General features: G+C 37.2%; 1 protein-coding gene and 1 non-coding gene across 2 annotated transcripts in view; both read right to left on the bottom strand.

Moving 5' to 3' along the window:
* Window positions 1-634: 634 nt before the first annotated feature.
* On the bottom strand, window positions 635-827 carry LOC127836730 (U2 spliceosomal RNA). Its single transcript, XR_008028909.1, has one exon. It is a non-coding gene; the product is annotated as a U2 spliceosomal RNA (small nuclear RNA).
* A 12092-nt stretch (window positions 828-12919) lies between these two features.
* The window catches only part of LOC127833289 (probable ubiquitin carboxyl-terminal hydrolase FAF-X), a 105868-nt gene continuing 103684 nt past the window's right edge, over window positions 12920-15103 (bottom strand). Inside the window, exon 61 of the mRNA XM_052358462.1 lies at window positions 12920-13576. Coding sequence (XP_052214422.1) covers window positions 13478-13576 — 99 coding nt within the window. The 3' untranslated portion in view covers window positions 12920-13477. The remainder of the gene's footprint in view (window positions 13577-15103) is intronic.

Genomic DNA, 15103 nt, shown 5'->3' with positions numbered 1-15103 from the left:
CATATAGGGCCAGTATACTCATTTACTTTACTTTACAGTGACTGTCTGGTTAGCGCAGTGTTTAGTATACGCGCTCATCACCAAGGCGGGTTCAATCCGAGATTCCGGCGTACGTACGTATGTGAGCTCGGTTGTTGGCGCTATAACGGACAAGTGAGGTTCGCCCCGGGTTTTTTCCCCACTGCACAAGACCGCGCTGAAATTGACTATCTTCCAGTTTTAACCAACCAGCAAATTTGCGATAATACTTCGTTCCAACTTTCGTCAGTCTAAAACAGTGTATTACACAAGAATGCCGGAACACACTCCGGATCCTTACCTAACGCAGCCTCGGGCGCGGAAGAACGTATTTCTCTATTGCTTTGGTCACATTGTACTGCCAAACATTTTCTGCAGAAAACGTTCACACAATACTCGACATTTCGTTACGTGATTTTCTTATGAACGAACGCGATACGCGATAGGAGTGCCTACCTGCTACAACGGTCGGTCACACGAGCGAATCAACGGTGCGTGTTTGTCTCATCGGCTGCCCGCAAGCGGATTACCACGTGTCCGGAGGAAACCGCTGTTCCTGCCTGACTCAACGCTCGGCGCGCTGCCTGTAACGTTCAGTGGTCTATTATTGGTTTTGGTTAAGTGGGCCGATCCCGGAGGTACTGCAATACCGGGCCAACCTGTGACGAGAGCGGAGCAAGCCCCTGACATCTCATCTGTGTCCAAAAATCAGTTTAATATCGAGGTCCCCCAATGGGGAACGTATCAGATATTAAGCTGATAAGAACAGATACTACACTTTGATCTTAGCCAAAAGGCCGAGAAGCGATACCGTCGTCATTCCTGGAAATACATCATCCAATATGAAGGTGGTTGCTGTGAAAATAAATGATATCCTTGACACAGGCCCGGATCTAGAACGATTAAATCCATCGATCTGGTTTGCCTTTGATAGTGCGGATTATAGAATCTTATACTCTCGGGACCTACGGTCCCTCTAAAATGGCCACCTGGTGACACAGAATGTTCGCTTTGCGAACTACCGTCTTCGGCCTTCGGCCTCGGGACAACATCAGAAGCGTCATCGGTAGAAGCATATTTAAGCGTAAATCGCTCATTGCCTGCGTATTCGGTGCAGAATACAGCACAAACCAAATAAAAACCACACAATAAAACCATTTGTTAAATTAGTATTGTCAATAATGATCGAAGCCATTAGATTAACTTTAAAACCGTATATCATATTTATAAATATTATACTATTTACACTATGTATATAGTACATGTAATGTAAATAATAGCCATAACTAGATATATTGTACATATTAGCCATCGGTATTGATAGCTGTGTACGTGTATTACACATGAACACACTCCGGGTCCTTACATAACGCAGCCTTGGGCGCGGAAGGACCTAATACACTTCAAAATGCAAATACATGGTGTCATTAGCGGGTGCGCAGGCTAGGCTGGAGCTAGGCTGGTGGCATATGGCATAAGATCCGGTTTTTGCGCGACGCGGGTCATTTAGTTTCTTAGTGTCGCCCCATATTAGCATGTGTAGTCCGTTTATGGATTGAGCGTTTTGTGCACAGGTCAATCAGGGACGACACTTTCCGCTTTTATGGTATGTTTCGTTACAAAAAAGTCTCTTCTCTTCTCAGCGACAATTCTGTTCTGGCGGAAAGCGTCGTCCCTGACTCGGCTATGCGGACTGCACATGCTAACCTGGTACGACAATTTACGCACATTGATTATACCCCGTTTTTGCAGAGCTTAAAGCCCAAGGTAGAATCTGAGTCAGCCCGACCGGCAGCCGATTGAATACATTTTTCAACAATTAATTTTGTTGGGTTTTCTATGAGTTGGATCATGTTAGACATTTCACATGGTTATATGTAGTTTTTTTATATAATCATAATGCAAGCATAGTATTACACATATAAATAAGATTATTGCATGAATTATCTTTCAACGGGAATAAGACAATTCACCCCCAAGACAATTCACCCCCAGGAGACAACTCACCCCCTAGACAATTCACCCCTGCTCCATGGACAATTCACCCCCAGATATTTTCTCATTATGTTTAGATTACTCTTGTCATACGTGTTGTGTTTGTCTCACGTAAATATTCTTGGTATATGTATAAAAGGTATGTTATTGAAAAACATGTAAGTTAATCTGTTGTGTTTGTTTCATGCAAGTACCCTTGTATTATTTGTTGTGCTTGTCTGTTAATTGTGATTGTTTCTCGTAAATACTCTTGTTATATGTGTTGTGTTTGTCTAATGTAAATATTCTTGGTAGATGTATAAAAAGATATGTTATTGAAAATCATATTTGTGAAATTTATATAGACATTTGCAATAAAAGCCATAATTAATATTTATGAACTTGTTTGTTTTATCTTCTGAGATGTTTATAGACCATTTGAATTGCGCATCCCAACATAATTATTTGTCAATGTGTGTAACTGAAGTCTTTGTTGATCTGTTTGACACTTTGATTAATCTGTTTTGACACTTTGATAAAGCCTCATCAGGGGTGTGAATGCTTGATTGTAATACCCATAAATGGCACGCTCTTACCAGATTAAATTTCCTTTCTGTAATTAAGATTTTTCTGATTTAAACCATTGTATTTTATTAAATTAATTATCCTTTCATCATGAATAAATTAATTACTGTTAAAATGTAAAATTCGAAGAATTGAATGAAATTACTTTATTTATTTCTATTTAACATAATGTAACACAGTTTATAGAAAAATAAATTGGTTGAATTGCATTTGACAAAAATCACAATGTCATCTTTCATATACATACTACAGTTTATTATTATTAAGTCAAAATTTTGCTGCCAAGTCAAAATTATAACACCCAAAACATCTGCTCACAACTTATGTTCAAATATGACAAATGAAAATGACTTTAAAATCTCATAAAAATATGGGGGTGAATTGTCTTGGGGTTGAGTTGACTTTGGGGGTGAGTTGTCCAAGGAAATCAAATTCTGGGGGTGAGTTGTCCAGGGGGTGAATTGTCTTGGGGGTGAATTGTCTGACACCCTTTCCATTATGTATGCAATTGAAATGAACTGCGTCATACATATTTCCGCAGACACAGAAGGCTAAGATCGAGGTATTAATAGTTCATAAAGCATACATAAGTTTTAAGAGGACTAAAAATGTTTTATCAATAGTCATTTTCAAGTTTATCTTTTGATAAATATGCGTTTATTTGCAAAGCCAGGCTATTATTTTGTAGATTCAACATCTTAAATATCTTAGGCCAGATTCCCCTTGAAGTTTATTTGATGTACCTACACATTTAATTATACAAAATTAAGCCAAGATTGGTCATAGCTTTCTGAGGAGAATTATGGGGTCCAATTTGGGGAACAATCTATATTTTTTCTAAGGGTTATTGGCATGCTTCTCACTGAGGCAACCAAAGTTCAATCCACATTCCCGGAGGCATGCAAGTTTGGTTGGTGGTCACCGTACCAGACAAGAGGGGTTTCTTCCGGGTACTCCAGCTTCCCCTCACAATAAAAGACCACACCAAATTGAAATTTGTTTCAGCTGAAATTTGCAGATTGAATTTAAAATTCGTCCTCATTTTTGGGAGTCCAGAAAGCAAGTTAGGGATGAGTTCACTCAGGTCCTCACATAAGACTTACAGCTTCAGACGCGGAAAGACACCCCCCCACACACACAAGTGTTATGGGGCCGAAATTCAGCCCCAAATTTAAGCCTGCAGGAATATATTAACACGAAGATAAGCTGCGTTTTCTTTGTTTCGAAATTACAATGCCAAGATACACCAGCACATGAATTCTTGTATCAACAAGATCTTAAAATAATAATAATTATATTTTATAGTTCATAAAGTAATTTAAATACTGAAATAGCATGGAAATCTTAACATAAATAGTATATTGACATTCTGTATATAATAATAGTTGTTATTTATAATTCAAATACATTGTATATGAATTACAATGCAAAAATTTCCTTTTTAAATGTCTTAACCATGTGAAATTTGTCGAGTTAGCTTCTTAAAAATAATTTTAATGATAAAAAATAAAATTGTAATTTGGCAGCGAGTCTTGTTAAAATAAATGTTTAATACATGGAATTTAACAAGGGCTCTTTGTAAAACATGCATACCCCCCATATGGGCTCTCAGTTGTAGTGACAGCCATTTTGACAATATGTTTTTTGTCACTGTGAACTTGACCTTTGACCTAGTGACCTGAAAATCAATAGGGGTCATCTGCTAGTCATGATCAATGTACTTATGAAGTTTCATGATCCTAGCCATAAGCTTTCTTGGGTTATCATCGGGAAACCATTATACTATTTCGGGTCACTGTGACCTTCACCTTTGACCTAGTGACCTGAAAATCAATAGGGGTCATCTGCGAGTCATGATCAATGTACCTATCAAGTTTCATGATCCTAGGCATAAGCGTTCTTGAGTTATCATCCGGAAACCATTTTACTATTTCGGGTCACCGTGACCTTGACCTTTGACTGAGTGACCTCAAAATCAATAGGGTCATCTGCGAGTCATGATCAATCTTCCTATCAAGTTTCATGATCCTAGGCATAAGCATTCTTGAGTTATCATCCAGAAACCATTTTACTATTTCGGGTCACCGTGACCTTGGACCTGAAAATCAATAGGGGTCATCTGCCAGTCATGATCAATGTACCTATGAAGTTTCATAATCCTAGGCCTGAGCGCTCTTGAGTTATCATCCGGAAACCATTTTACTATTTCGGGTCACTGTGACATTGACCTTTGACCTAGTGACCTGAAAATAAATAGGGGTCATCTGCCAGTCATGATCAAACTACCTATCAAGTTTCATGATCCTAGGCATAAGCGTTCTTGAGTTATAATCCGGAAACCATTTTACTATTTCGGGTCACCATGACCTTGACCTTTGAACTTGTGACCTGAAAATGAATAGGGGTCATCTGCGATTCATGATCAATCTACCTATCAAGTTTCATGATCCTAGGCATAAGCGTTCTTGAGTTATCATCTGGAAACCATTTTACTATTTCGGGTCACCGTGACCTTGACCTTTGACCTGAAAATCAATAGGGGTCATCTGCGAATCATGGTCAATCTACCTATCAAGTTTCACGATCCTAGGCCTAAGCGTTATTGAGTTATCATCCGGAAACCATTTTACTATTTCGGGTCACCGTGACCTTGACCTTTGACCTAGTGATCTGAAAATCAATAGGGGTCATCTGCGAGTCATGATCAATCTACCTATCAAGTTTCACGATCCTAGGCCTAAGCGTTCTTGAGTTATCATCCGGAAACCATTTTACTATTTCGAATCACTGTGACCTTGACCTTTGACATAGTGACCTGAAAATCAATAGGGGTCATCTGCGAGTCATGATCAATGTACCTATCAAGTTTCATGATCCTAGGCATAAGCGTTCTTGAGTTATCATCCAGAAACCATTTTACTATTTCGGGTCACCGTGACCTTGACCTTTGACTGAGTGACCTCAAAATCAATAGGGTCATCTGCGAGTCATGATCAATCTTCCTATCAAGTTTCATGATCCTAGGCATAAGCATTCTTGAGTTATCATCCAGAAACCATTTTACTATTTCTGGTCACCGTGACCTTGACCTTTGACCTGAAAATCAATAGGGGTCATCTGCCAGTCATGATCAATGTACCTATGAAGTTTCATAATCCTAGGCCTGAGCCCTCTTGAGTTATCATCCGGAAACCATTTTACTATTTCGGGTCACTGTGACATTGACCTTTGACCTAGTGACCTGAAAATAAATAGGGGTCATCTGCCAGTCATGATCAAACTACCTATCAAGTTTCATGATCCTAGGCATAAGCGTTCTTAAGTTATAATCCGGAAACCATTTTACTATTTCAGGTCACCATGACCTTGACCTTTGAACTTGTGACCTGAAAATGAATAGGGGTCATCTGCGATTCATGATCAATCTACCTATCAAGTTTCATGATCCTAGGCATAAGCGTTCTTGAGTTATCATCTGGAAACCATTTTACTATTTCGGGTCACCGTGACCTTGACCTTTGACCTGAAAATCAATAGGGGTCATCTGCGAATCATGGTCAATCTACCTATCAAGTTTCATGATCCTAGGCCTAAGCGTTCTTGAGTTATCATCCGGAAACCATTTTACTATTTCGGGTCACCGTGACCTTGACCTTTGACCTAGTGATCTGAAAATCAATAGGGGTCATCTGCGAGTCATGATCAATCTACCTATCAAGTTTCACGATCCTAGGCCTAAGCGTTCTTGAGTAATCATCCGGAAACCATTTTACTATTTCGAATCACTGTGACCTTGACCTTTGACCTAGTGACCTGAAAATCAATAGGGGTCATCTGCGAGTAATGATCAATCTACCTATCAAGTTTCATGATCCTAGGCCTAAGCGTTCTTGAGTTATAATCCGGAAACCATTTTACTATTTCGGATCATCGTGACCTTGACCTTTGACCTAGTGACCTGAAAATCAATAGGGGTCATCTGCGAGTCATGATCAATCTACCTATCAAGTTTCATTATCCTAGGCCTAAGCGGTTTTGAGTTATCATCCGGAAACCATTTTACTATTTTGGGTCACCGTGACCTTGACCTAGTGACCTCAAAATCAATAGGGGTCATCTGCGAGTCATGATCAATGTACCTATGAGGTTTCAAGATCCTAGGCCCAAGCGTTGTTGAGTTATCATCCGGAAACCACCTGGTGGATGGACCTACCGACAGACCGACCGACATGAGCAAAGCAATATAACCCCTCTTCTTCGAAGGGGGGCATAATAAGGGTCTAAAGGTAGTGTAAAAAGAGTCTTGAACATGGTCAGTTTTATTTAAAGAAGAATCAAGGACTATTTTGTACACAAACATGTTTATCATTTGATACCATGGCATTAAAATCAATGTTCAAAATTTGACCAACTTATCTTGGGTAGTTTTTGAGATATGATGTCACGAATTAAATCACTAAAACCGTGACTGTTGGTACAAAAATGAGAAGTAACATATGAAGTATTAGTTATTAGTGTAATGGAGGAGAATTCTTGCTCTTTTATACATTTACACAATATACTGTTTTATTTGGCTGGCAAGGAAACTAATCTTGTATTTTATGTTTTGAAAAATAAGTATAAAAACGCAATATTATGTTGCACTTCCTACTTAATTTATTGCCATTATATAATTCAGTATTTAATCAAATGTACCTAGTAGATCTATATTTTTCATTATTTTATGCAAGATGAAAACCAAAGTAGTGAGAAAAAATAATTTCTGTTGAAATATTTAACGGTTTAGTGTAAATATTTTTAAGAATTAATTAAATATATAAATGTGACTTTTTGGACAAGTTCCATTGCATTAAGACCATTATTTTGTGTGTATTTATGCATATTTTGCACTACAATGTAACACACATAATAACAACAGAGGTTTGGGAATCATGTGGACCACAGAGTATTTCATTTGGGGTCCATTAACATTTTGTGATCTGTGTATAGTAAATCAGCCGTGGCTGTTGGGACAAAAAGTTTCTATAGTTAGTATGATGAATCGATAAACCTGAAAGGTCAAAGTCCAGTCTTATTCTCTCAATGGCTGTTCAATCCAGACAATGACATGCATGCTTATATTTAGGGTGATTTTAAAGCAGAAATAGAGGCACTTTAAACAGCCGTGACTGTTGGGACAAAAACCATGACTGTTGGGACACATATTCCAGGCAATGTACAGTTGATACATGTACAAATTGAGGTTAAAATGAGAATGTTTCATCAGTGTTTTAAAAAAACTTAAATCAGCACTTGACATGACAGTGTAAGAATCCTGAAATAATAAATGTGGCATGCATATGTGACTAGATTATTGGAGATGCTGATTCAACAGCCCTGGTCTAATGCTTCACACGTGAGCGCATTCTGCGAAAACAGTGCTTATCAAGGACAACACTTTCCCCTTAAACCGGATTTTAGTTTGGAACACACTTACTTTCAACTCAACATTCCAATCAAGCAGAAAGTGGCGACCCTGATGAGCCTGTTCTGACTGAATGCTTAATATGGCACAACACGTTACGCACATGCATTAAACCCCATTTTTCCATAATGTGGCTAAATTCTGGAAATGTTCTATTCTGTTCCAATTTTTTTTTTTGAAATTAACACACCGTTTTTAGTTCAAAATATTCTCTGTCAATGCTAAAAGTGACATGACAGGTGTCTAGAGTAATTTATTTATATTTCTTATTATTTTATGTAGAAATATTGAAATAAAATATACCTTATAAACATGTAACTGTTTTTGTTTTCATTTATGTTTTGTCCCTCAGTAGTATCAATATAAACTTAAACACACGAAATGATGTCAAAGTCATACAGTAATGTAATGTTGTTTGGCCAAAAATATAAACAGAAGAAATATTTCACAATGCACAGGTAGATCAGAGTTGAAAGGACAACCATATAAGTTGTAATATTATAAAAAAAAGAGCACCGCCTTGTGGGTGCAGACCGCTCATCTATTTTTGTTTTTAAAGGTGAAGGGACCTATCTCAATTTCAATCACAAAGGATGGAGGGGTGGAGTGGAGGGGGTGTGTATAGTGTGGGGGTGTGGTAATTTATTACATTTTCTTCCCAAAATGAAAAAAATGCATTTTTTTTTTGGGGGGGGGGGGGGGGGAGGATTCTTGGGTGGGATGGTTGGACAGTATTTCAAAAATAAAATAATACAAAAAAATATTTGTATTTTTTAACCATGTTTAAAATTTGGGGGGGGGGGGGGGGGGGGGTTGGGGGGTTATAGTGTCAGGGTGTGGTGGTCATTCATAAGATGATCTTTAAAAAAAAAATTAAAAATTTTTTTTTTGGGGGGGGGGGGGGGGGGGGGAATCGGGGTGGGGTGGGGGTAAGGGTTGTTTTGTCAAAGTATCAATCAAATCTAATCATAAATTAAGAAGTTATGGCAATTTTAGCAAAATTTAATAATTTGACCATGAGAGTCAAGGTCATTCAAAGGTCAAGGTAAAATTCAACTTGCCAGGTACAGTACCCTCATGATAGCATGAAAGTATTTGAAGTTTGAAAGCAATAGCCTTGATACTTTAGAAGTAAAGTGGATCCAAACACAAAATTTAACCATATAGTCAAAGTTACTAAGTAAAAAAATAGCCATAATTCCGTAAAAATGACAACCAGAGTTATGCAACTTGACCTTTACTGTCCCCTTATGATAGTTTGCGAGTGTCCCAAGTATGAAAGCAATATCTATGATACTTTAGGGGTAAAGTGGACCAAACACAAAACTTAACCAAATTTTCAATTTTCTAAGTATAAAGGGCCCATAATTCCATCAAAATGCCAGTCAGAGTTACACAACTTTTCCTGCACAGTCCCCTTATGATAATTAGTAAGTGTTGCAAGTATGAAAGCAATAGCTTTGATACTTTAGGAATAAATTGGACCTAAACACAAAACTTAACCAAATTTTCAATGTATAAAAAGGGCACATAATTCTGTTGAAATGCCAGTCAGAGTTACATAACTTTGCCTGCATAGTCCCCTTATGATAGTAAGTATTGCAAGTATGAAAGCAATAGCTTTGATACTTAAGGAATAAAATGGACCTAAACACAAAACTTAACCAAAATTTTCAATTTTCTAAGTATAAAAAGGGCACATAATTGTGTCAAAATGCACACTAGAGTTATCTAACTTTGCCTGCCCAGTCCCCTCATGATAGTAAGTAAGTGCACCAAGTTTGAATGCAATAGCATTGATACTTTATGAGAAAAGTGGACCTAAACGCAAAACTTAACCGGACGCCGACGTTGACGCCAAGGTGATGACAATAGCTCTTTTTTTTTTTCAAAAAATAGATGAGCTAAAAAATAATTTGATGCTAGCATCAAGTAATTATGTATGTTAATCTATAAAATAATCATAAATAGCCAATAAAACATATTGTATGTGCCTGTTTTTATGCGAACATATATAAATAAAAAAGTGACCAAAGATACGACTCTTTTTAATAGGATGGGGCATAACAATGGAAGAGTGCCACATTTTAAAAAGGGTGGGGAATACAAATTGCAGAACCCCCTTAATATTGCGCTTAAGCTAAATCAAAACCATTCACCCTACCCATACCGACCTGTACCACCAGAACTAGCCCGGCCGGAATGTACACCCGGAGAAGTCATGTCTAGAAAAGGCCATGATCCCTTTCAATGAAACAATTTCTATTTGTAATGCACGCAAAACTGAAAGGGCAACCGAGGTTAAACTATCAATAAAGTAAACCAAACACCACCACTCACCAGGGATTTTGTGAAAAGTTTAATCATTATAAAATAATTTAGTCCTTCAGCTAATAAAACATCACAAATCAAGCAACAACAAGTATCAAACAATCACAAATTTCTTCTATCAAACAGAAGTATACGAATCAACCACAGAGTGACATCCCTTAAGAGCTATAGTGACTTTTATAGTCCTTCTTGTACATATATCCATTAATGCTTTCAAGCCACGACACAGCTTGTATGGGCAGCATTATAAACATGTCCTAGAGAGTATGACAGAGTGTGTTCACAGAACACCGAGTCAGAGGATTCAGCTACGGTCAATACTCACAAGGTAATCCATTCTCGAACTCCTGTCACCCTATTTTATGACCGCTTTGCAATATGGGTCCTGTCACCAAATATCCTGATCACTTTGAAATATGGGTCCTGTCACAAGATTTCATGACCCCTTTGAAATATGGGTCCTGTCACCAGATTTCACAAACCCTTTGAAATATGGGTCATGTCACCAGATTTCATGAGCACTTTGCAATATGGGTCCTGTCACCAGATTTCACGACTGCTTTGCAATATGGGTCTGCAACTTAGTACATTACGCAACTTGCATGGAATTAAATCATATACAGTGACAAAAAGGTCGTATCGAGGTGAATAGAAACCATGGATCTTCAACTTCAATTATGTATGCTGGTATGCTGATCAATAACTTTTATTTATTAATAGAAAGTACAAGTTGCAAGATATTGTATACAGTTTTTAAACAACCAAAGATCAAAGATCCTAACGTGGTGATAGTATTTAAGAGGGCACAAAACCACTAAAGAACAAGTGTCTGGAACAAGTTTCAAGTATAAGGACAATGCAACACGGCTAAGGCCTGCTGATGTATTTCAAGTCGTGCACTCCAACTACTTACAATATGTACATCACATCAGCAGGGACTGGGTGACTCATTGTCTTCAATATAAGTTGTTATTTTTAGGAAATCTCGTTACATATATCGTGCATTTAAAAGGTTTTAACACATCTTAAACAAAAGAGTCTGTAGTACAGTTTGTGATATTCCATGAATGGAAATATTCCATCAACAAAAGCAGGGAATGTGATTAAACACAAGCTGGCAAGTTCTTATTTACGTAAAATGCTGGATACATTCACAAGTAAAGCACGAGTCATTCATAACATTCACTCTATGCTCAATGTAAGGAAATGGTTGAATCCAACGAATGACGAATACTGAATATGACTTTTTAACTAGACATACTTCACAATAATCACACATGTTTTTTCAGTTAAAAATGGTCAAATGGATGCTCAAATATAAAAGAACGACTAGCATTTTTGAAATCTAACAGTTCAACATTACGCACTTTAATTTTGTTCAATTAATCCAAGAACTTGCGATATTTTTGTTTAGATACCATACAGAAAGAAACAGAATTGAACTCTGCATAAAAGGCATTTTATATGACAAAGTGTGCCCAGTAAAGAATTCAACAATACAAACAACAACATATACTAAGTGTAGGAAACAGGCATGAATAATCTTTAACAAAAGCTCATATGTGTTTTAAGAGCTTGATAAATAATCAATAATATGTACACAGATATTGTAAAAATACGTTCACACAAGAAATGTACACTCTGCATTTGAAAGCGAACTAATAAACAGTAGAAACAAGAAACATTGTGGTGAAATCCATTTTAAGAAACATATTCGAGTATAAATTACATGCCATGTAACATTTGCTAACACAAGTAAATTACAGAATACATGTATAAACAGTGTAGATCATGCTGTATGGACATATAATTAGCAAATGTATGAAGCTCTCGAAAACAAAGAAAAAAACACGTCTCGGCAACAATTGTTCTTATAGACTTACTTCACTTGTCAATGTAACAAGTAAACATGTAATTCTGTGATACAACAAACGCTACACACCTGCGCCCAATTTCTTTCAAATTTTTAAGCATGCTTTCGGAATAACTGGCCTAAGTAGTTTATTTAATTGATTCATATTACTGTACAGAAAGTTGATGATCTTGTACAAACTAGAATGTATGTCACCCTTTTTTAATAAATGTCTCCTTTGAAGCTTAAAATATTTTTAAAATTCAATTTTTAGCTAATCCTGTTAAAACTGGCCTAAGAATTCAGAAAAATCAAGGCCTGTTGGCTAGTGAATTATAACTATATGTCAAAAGGGGTTTAATGCATTAGCGTATAGCGTCCTTCCAAATTAGCCTGTGCAATCTGCACAGGCTAATCAGTGAGGACACTTTCCGCCTAAACTAGATTTTTGATAGGAGACTTTTGTATTTTTTTTTTATAAAATCAGAAATGACTAATCTGGGCTGACATTTTATGCACATGCATTAAACCAGCTTTAGTCAGAGCGCGACTCGTATATGACTCAACATGAAGCTGTTGTATATACGTAACATTTCTATATCTGATGCACCTGGTTTACTCTCAAACCTCAATGTATATCACTTGATTTATATTACTTCAAATAATGTCTCCATACTGACGTGAGCATGTTCCATGGATTTTAAACAATTTAAAACATTGCTAAACAAAACAAAGTGCATACCCAGTATTTAATCAATCATGCAATATGTTTTCCACTGACTTCCTCCAGTAATAATGTAAATGTTGATAAAGTCTCAATGAAAGGTGCCCTCTCTAACAACAATATCAACTGAGTAACAAATGAATTAAACTTCATTCCAACATGCACCAAAGTTAAAAACACAAGTTTAACAATTCATATAATTCAAACATTGACAAAGCGAAGCAAAACAAGCAACAGAAACAACAAATGACAGGTGTCCTGCCAGTCTGCACTGCATGTATTTACATGTTGCAGAATAAATCACTTTTGGATAACAAAGTCAAAATGAAACCTCCATGTGTTTAAACACGCAGAGATACACATAAGCAATAATACTATACACATCATATTTGTAAAATATATAACTGTTTAAACACTGTAGCCAACCAATTCCACTTTCAAACCATGGCTGAACGGCTACACATCTTCCCAATGTCTTCTTGACTATTTCTCCCATGTTGCTATCCCAATCAAGGGCAATAACTCCATCTCAGACTTGCTTCCCTTTGTCCTTGGTACCCGACTTGCCAGGCGTACCACTGGTTTCCTGTGGGGATGTTTGTTCCTCAGCTTTCACCTCCTCTGTGGGCTTGTTAACAAAAAAAAAAAAGAACATGGATCTGAGAAAAAGGAGCCTTAGGCGTGAGTGTGACCCAGATAAGCCTGTGCCTTCTGACATTTTTTGCCTAAAGGCTATACTGGATTTTAATTTAGAATTGACTTCTTTTTAACAAAAAATTCCACAAAAGCGGAAAGTGACAAAGGCTTAACTGGTTGACACTTCACGCACATGCATTAAACCCTATTTACACAGAGCAGCAATCTCATGTTTGAGCTGGATTTATTGCTATTTTCAACAGTGTTTCGGTCATAACTTAACAGTCCATTAACCGACTCTCACTTTGTCTGAGTTGGCAGATTACCAGTACAAAGTGCACATACTGATTTATAATATGAGCCACGTTCTGAGAAAACTGGGCTTAATGCATGTGCGTAAAGTGTCGTCCCAGATGAGCCTGTGCAGTCTGCACAGGCTTATCAGGGACGACAATTTCCGCTTTTATTTTTATTTTTCATTCAAATGTAGTCTCTTTTTAGCAAAAATCCAATTTAGGCGGAAAGTGGCGTCCCTGATTAGCCTGTGCAGACTGCACAGGCAAATCTGGGACGACACTTTACGCACATGCATTATGCCCAGTTTTCTCAGAGCACGACTCTTATAGAGTAACTTACCACTGTTTTACTTTACTTAGATGTCAGGGGAGAATGGCTGTAGAAAGGATTTACTGACTTACCCTTACATAAGTTATGGGACTGGGCAGGTAATACAACCCCCTATCCTTAGAATTGCAGTGCAACACCCAACCAAATGAGCTAGCCGGCAGTATGTGAAAATACGCAACAAATTTATGATTTTACTAGTTCAAAATGAAAACTATATATTTTTTATTATAAAATTCAACATTTCCTTTTTAAACTATAAGAATACAGACCCATGTGGTTCTGCCATATACAGATCGCATTACTATATTGTCCAACCTGGCACTCAAACATCCTATTACTCAATCAGAGAGAATGCTCCACATCTTTTAACCCTTTACCACTTAGATATGTATTTTGACGCATTTGCAGGCCCTTATAAAGTTAAATTTAATTTAAGACCTTTCTTACTAAATTCAAGCTTTAAATTAAAGGCTTCATTTCCAACCCTTAGATACTGATGAGCAGCAAACAGCTTAAAACCTAAACAGACTACGAGATACTCGCAGGCTGTTCTGGTTTTATGCTGGTTGTAAAAGCCATTTTCACTTTGCTTCTGAGTTGGAAAAGGGTTAATAGACACTGGCATAATCTACTGTTTCTTCTAAGTAAAAACAGACTACAATGTATCTCCATCAGAAATAGCTTTTTATGTACTCATGCTAAAATAACTTTTTATATCTATTTATTTAAGCTCCGTTGCATAAAAAGCCTATGGCTTATTGATAACTTCCCGAGTCAGTTTCCTGGGTAGAACCAGCACTTTGTCTTTTGAGAGATGTAAAGAACGTGCCCAGAGTGGGAATCAAACTCATGAACCCTGGTCGCTAGGCGGACACAATATCCACAAAGTCTT

Source organism: Dreissena polymorpha, chromosome 6, assembly GCF_020536995.1.
Source record: "Dreissena polymorpha isolate Duluth1 chromosome 6, UMN_Dpol_1.0, whole genome shotgun sequence".
NCBI classification, from domain to species: Eukaryota; Metazoa; Mollusca; class Bivalvia; order Myida; family Dreissenidae; genus Dreissena; species Dreissena polymorpha.
This window is presented reverse-complemented; position numbering and strand designations above follow the sequence as displayed.